Source organism: Borostomias antarcticus (assembly GCF_949987555.1).
Source record: "Borostomias antarcticus genome assembly, chromosome: 19".
NCBI classification, from domain to species: domain Eukaryota; kingdom Metazoa; phylum Chordata; class Actinopteri; order Stomiiformes; family Stomiidae; genus Borostomias; species Borostomias antarcticus.
The window spans coordinates 20,578,405-20,584,918 of NC_140252.1; the positions used below are offsets into that span (position 1 = coordinate 20,578,405).

Consider the following 6,514-nt stretch of genomic DNA (forward strand, 5'->3'; position numbering starts at 1 on the left):
TGACGTTTACCGGCATTTACAAGTACTGTAGTATGAAAAATATTTTCCATCAAAAGCCAAAACTGTACACCCCTTTATAAGGTTTCCTAAAATCCTAAAATATCGATACATTCAATTTCTGTACAGCTTCACACCGATGGACGTGTATTTCCTGCTTTTTCTCTTAAAAACAATTCATCTCACTAGAAACACATGAAGCTTATTTACATCACAGTTGTGCAGAATGTCTGAACAAGAGATGAGGAGGTGCAGCTGCACTGTGCAATAAAAATACAAATAAAACAAACTGCCAGTCAGTTCTAGTCAGTCCTAGTCAGTCCTAGTCAGTCCCAGTCAGTCCTAGTCAGTTCTAGTCAGTCCTAGTCAGTCCCACTCCGTCCTAGCCAGTCCTAGTCAGTCCTAGTCAGTCCTAGTCAGTCCTAGTCAGTTCTAGTCAGTCCTAGTCAGTCCTAGAGTCCTAGTCAGTCCTAGTCAGTCCTAGTCAGTCCTAGTCAGTTCTAGTCAGTTCTAGTAAGTTCTAGTCAGTCCTAGTCAGTCCTAGTCAGTCCTAGTCAGTCCTAGTCAGTCCTAGTCAGTTCTAGTAAATCCTAGTCAGTCCTAGTCAGTCCTAGTCAGTTCTAGTAAATCCTAGTCAGTCCTAGTCAGTTCTAGTCAGTTCTAGTCAGTCCTAGTCAGTCCTAGTCAGTCCTAGTCAGTCCCAGGCAGTCCTAGTCAGTCCTAGTCAGTCCTAGTCAGTCCTAGTCAGTCCTAGTCAGTTCTAGTAAATCCTAGTCAGTCCTAGTCAGTTCTAGTAAATCCTAGTCAGTCCTAGTCAGTTCTAGTAAATCCTAGTCAGTCCTAGTCAGTCCTAGTCAGTCCTAGTCAGTCCTAGTCAGTCCTAGTCAGTCCCAGGCAGTCCTAGTCAGTCCTAGTCAGTCCTAGTCAGTCCTAGTAAATCCTAGTCAGTCCTAGTCAGTCCTAGTCAGTTCTAGTAAATCCTAGTCAGTCCTAGTCAGTTCTAGTAAATCCTAGTCAGTCCTAGTCAGTCCTAGTCAGTTCTAGTCAGTCCTAGTCAGTTCTAGTCAGTCCTAGTCAGTCCCAGGCAGTCCTAGTCAGTCCTAGTCAGTCCTAGTCAGTCCTAGTCAGTCCTAGTTAGTTCTAGTCAGTCCTAGTCAGTTCTAGTCAGTTCTAGTCAGTCCTAGTCAGTCCTAGTCAGTTCTAGTCAGTTCTAGTCAGTCCTAGTCAGTTCTAGTCAGCGTCTCCATCAAATGTTTTGATGACATGAACGTCCTGGCGGTGGGTTACCTCAGCTCGTAGTTTCAGCAGCGTCTGTAAACACCGACTTTCAGTAGATACACATCCTTAAAATCACGTACAACTAACTCCTAAAATGTAAACATCATCAGTCGTATTGCGAGAGATCATTTCAGAGTTCTCTGCAAATTAATGGTGGCAAATTCCAATCCAGATTTCAAATGTGCACAAACATACTGTATCTACTCAATCACAAATGATTTTCAATCGGCAAAATTATCAAACAGTCAAAACAAACAAATAAGTTAGTAAATTGCTCTGAATTTGTAGCAGGCGCCTGGCATGTTGTTTGACTGAGCAGGGCACTCACGAACTGCATGCAATCACCGCAATGTTTCCCAAACCTTTCAAATCCCAGACCTATATCACCTTTCAAGTCCCAGACCTATATCAAACCTTTCAAATCCCAGACCTATATCAAACCTTTAAATCCCAGACCTATATCAAACCTTTCAAATCCCAGACCTATATCAAACCTTCCAAATGTTGGCAGGGCAATTCACACATCAGGGAAAAGGTCTAGAATACTTTCCTGAACCTTTTTTGGTTCTTATAAAAAATAAGTCTTCATTTCACATCGTAATCCATTTTCATTAGCTGTTCTTAATGTTCAACATAATATAATATACACTAGTTTATGTACACTGATCTTAATGGCTGTGTGTAGATGTTTTTTCTACCTAGAAATGTTTTTATGTCACTGGTGTGTACAATAAATACAATTAAGAACTTCCAGTAGCGAAGGGTCCACATGGTACTGAAATCTGCCAAGTGCCGTCCATTTCCAAGAAGCAGATTGTATAAAAATATCTGAAGCAAATCTATAGCTTATAGGTTTTCAACACTTGGCTATTTCCGAAAACATTTTGTTGCTGAACATTCACAAGGATGAACATCTATTAGTCCTGAAAGCCCAATTCGTTTATGTGTATCTACAGTTTGTATCATCTCCAAAAAGTACCTTTTCAGACAGATCTGAAAAAACGTTAGGGCTATACAATATTTTACAAATACAATTTTTAAATCTGGTGCAACAACACTTCATGAATAAACCACTATGTTCTCACAAAATGACCTTTGAACCCTGACAACCAGCCCTCCAGCAGGACGTGGGAGTTGTAAAATCGGACATAACTAGTTTTACCGTCTCAGACTCAGTCAGGCCTGAAGGAAGATTTGAGGCCCGGCTAGAGATCCAAGAGGTCCTCTGTGTTTCTACACTATACACAAAGAGTTACTCTTTCTTGACTGCTTTCAAATGGTCGTCACCAACTATATGGAGCTACGATATACTGACTTTTATATAACTAACTAGTATTTGCCTCATATAGAAGCCTAGCCCTGCAGATTGAGTCAAGGCATGGCACAAATACAGCACATCTCTGAGGGGAACTCGAACCACAACCGGTACTGTGGTCTCACACCGTACGACTCCAAATCTATCACTGGTCAAAATCAAAAAACAGGATTTGTTGTGGAAACGATGACATGGTTGGGGTTTGTAAAATCACCGTACGGTAAAATGAACCACCTCCAACCAGCTCACCACTCGTCACAGGCTGGTGGAGCAGAAGTGCATCTCCGGGAGCTAGATGTACTAGAACACGTGTGAGCTAGATGTACTAGAACACGTGAGCTAGATGTACTAGAACACGTGTGAGCTAGATGTACTAGAACACGTGAGCTAGATGTACTAGAACACATGTGAGCTAGATGTACTAGAACACACGTGAGCTAGATGTACTAGAACACGTGAGCTAGATGTACTAGAACACATGTGAGCTAGATGTACTAGAACACATGTGAGCTAGATGTACTAGAACACATGGGAGCTAGATGTACTAGAACACGTGTGAGCTAGATGTACTAGAACACGTGAGCTAGATGTACTAGAACACATGTGAGCTAGATGTACTAGAACACATGGGAGCTAGATGTACTAGAACACATGTGAGCTTGATGTACTAGAACACGTGAGCTAGATGTACTAGAACACATGTGAGCTAGATGTACTAGAACACATGGGAGCTAGATGTACTAGAACACGTGAGCTAGATGTACTAGAACACGTGAGCTAGATGTACTAGAACACGTGTGAGCTCGATGTACTAGAACACGTGAGCTAGATGTACTAGAACACACGTGAGCTAGATGTACTAGAACACATGTGAGCTAGATGTACTAGAACACGTGAGCTAGATGTACTAGAACACGTGAGCTAGATGTACTAGAACACGTGAGCTAGATGTACTAGAACACATGGGAGCTAGATGTACTAGAACACATGTGAGCTCGATGTACTAGAACACGTGAGCTAGATGTACTAGAACACATGTGAGCTAGATGTACTAGAACACATGGGAGCTAGATGTACTAGAACACGTGAGCTAGATGTACTAGAACACGTGAGCTAGATGTACTAGAACACGTGTGAGCTCGATGTACTAGAACACGTGAGCTAGATGTACTAGAACACACGTGAGCTAGATGTACTAGAACACATGTGAGCTAGATGTACTAGAACACGTGAGCTAGATGTACTAGAACACGTGAGCTAGATGTACTAGAACACGTGAGCTAGATGTACTAGAACACGTGAGCTAGATGTACTAGAACACGTGAGCTAGATGTACCAGAACACGTGAGCTAGATGTACTAGAACACATGAGCTAGATGTACTAGAACACGTGAGCTAGATGTACTAGAACACGTGAGCTAGATGTACTAGAACACGTGAGCTAGATGTACTAGAACACGTGAGCTAGATGTACTAGAACACATGTGAGCTAGATGTACCAGAACACGTGAGCTAGATGTACTAGAACACGTGAGCTAGATGTACTAGAACACATGTGAGCTAGATGTACTAGAACACGTGAGCTAGATGTACTAGAACACGTGAGCTAGATGTACTAGAACACGTGAGCTAGATGTACTAGAACACATGTGAGCTAGATGTACTAGAACACATGTGAGCTAGATGTACCAGAACACGTGAGCTAGATGTACTAGAACACATGGGAGCTAGATGTACTAGAACACGTGAGCTAGATGTACTAGAACACGTGAGCTAGATGTACTAGAACACGTGAGCTAGATGTACTAGAACACGTGAGCTAGATGTACTAGAACACGTGAGCTAGATGTACTAGAACACATGTGAGCTAGATGTACTAGAACACATGTGAGCTATATGTCCTAGAACACGTGTGAGCTAGATGTACTAGAACACGTGAGCTAGATGTACTAGAACACATGTGAGCTAGATGTACTAGAACACATGGGAGCTAGATGTACTAGAACACTTGTAGATAGCTGCCTAAGAAAACAGCAACAACTGCAGAACCCATTAAACCCATGGAGGGAGCTTGATCTAGGAGTGCTAATAGATCCCTGATCTAGGAATGCTTATAGATCCCTGATCTAGGAGTGTTTATAGACCCCTGATCTAGGAATGCTTATAGATCCCTGATCTAGGAGTGCTTATAGACCCTTGATCTAGGAGTGCTTATAGATCCCTGATCTAGGAGTGCTAATAGATCCCTGATCTAGGAGTGCTTATAGATCCCTGATCTAGGAGTGCTTATAGATCCCTGATCTAGGAGTGCTAATAGATCCCTGATCTAGGAGTGCTTATAGATCCCTGATCTAGGAGTGCTTATAGATCCCTGATCTAGGAGTGTTTATAGACCCCTGATCTAGGAGTGCTTATAGATCCCTGATCTAGGAGTGTTTATAGACCCCTGATCTAGGAGTGCTTATAGATCCCTGATCTAGGAGTGCTAATAGATCCCAGATCTAGGAGTGCTTCTAGCTCTACGCATCGCTGTGCATATATATGACAGGGTCTGGTGAAAAGATACAGTTGGTTTTAACATAACATGTTGACTGATAAATGTGAGCTGGGTGTATGTGATGTGAATGCCAGGATGTACGGTGTGATTCATGCTTTCGGCTGGAGCAGAGTCACCAATCACAGCCGGCGATTCATCTGGCTTTCGTCAGGACACTCAGGGGAACACGGGGGTAACTCCAGGTCCCTCCTATTTTTAGGATTCTGGCACCGGGGAACCTCTTTTTTTGTTTCAGTGGAAAGGACTGTGGAGTAAACAAACCAAGGAGAATAAAAATCCTGTTTTGAGACTCTGACTAAGCACGATGCGTTGGCGGGTTGAAAGAGTCAGTCCCCTGTTCTTTCTGAAGGGTCATCACTCATGGCACCACATCGATGTCCACACTATTATTATCTTATTCCACTTCTCTTTTTTCACCCTGGGCACTTGACCTCCCTTCCGGTTCCGTTTCAGAAACGGCATCTCTGTCTCTCGCTCGCCAGACCTCCGGGTATCGTTTCCGTTAACGTAAAGTGCAGCCGTGCTTGGTTCCTCCTGTGGCTCAGGCCTCCGCTCTCAGTGGTTCGTTGGACGAGGCGGGCTCCAGTCGGACTGTCAGAAGAGAGGAGGGCCTCGTTGGGGGTCTGTCTGCGAGGCCCCCAGGCTCTACTCAGACAGTGGGGGCGTCGGGGAGGTCGCGGGGATCGCGGCGGGGGTCACGGGGGAGGCGGCGGGGGTCGGCGGCTTCACAAGCTCCTCCCCGTACACCTTCAGGATGGCCTCGCAGACGAAGCGGTACTGGCTCTGCAAGACACAAATCAAAACAGCTTTAAAGGTGCAGTGTGTGACTCTTGGCGGCATCTAGTGGTGAGGTTGCAGATTGCAACCAACTGAATACAAATGCATGGTGCAACATGGCGGCCTCCGTGGAAGGACCCGCTCCCTATGTAGATCAAAAAAGGCTCATTCTAAGATAACGGAAAAAAAAAAAAAATCGTATTTTTATGGAATTATACACTGTTTAAAGGTACCCCGAGGAGTTTATTTTTGGTTACGAAACAGTCTCATTTTAATGTGGGTGAATCTACATCTATCAGCTTTCTACCTGAATATTTAAGATGTTCAGCAGTTATTTTATCCAAACCACATGCCTTATTGTCTGCTAGCTGCATAACTGCATCGTGAACTTCTTGTGGGGTCACAGTCACATTTTCATTATTTATCAATGATGCCCACTGAGAAAGAGCTGCTGCTCTTTACACAATTGAACAGCTCACAATAATGTTTCTGCCACAGCTGGGATATTTCCTCAGAACCACCAACTCCATCTATATTTGATGGCAAAGATGTTTTCCAGTTGTTCATGACCCTGATTTCATCCCAGAACT

At 43.6% G+C, this 6,514-nt stretch overlaps 1 protein-coding gene across 1 annotated transcript in view; it reads right to left on the minus strand.

Moving 5' to 3' along the window:
* Nucleotides 1-5,792: 5,792 nt before the first annotated feature.
* The window catches only part of LOC311322076 (tyrosine-protein phosphatase non-receptor type 4-like), a gene marked incomplete at its 3' end in the record, with an annotated part of 55,868 nt that continues 55,146 nt past the window's right edge, over nt 5,793-6,514 (minus strand). The window contains exon 26 of the mRNA XM_084454086.1: nt 5,793-5,930. Within this exon, the coding sequence (XP_084310212.1) occupies nt 5,793-5,930 (138 nt within the window). The remainder of the gene's footprint in view (nt 5,931-6,514) is intronic.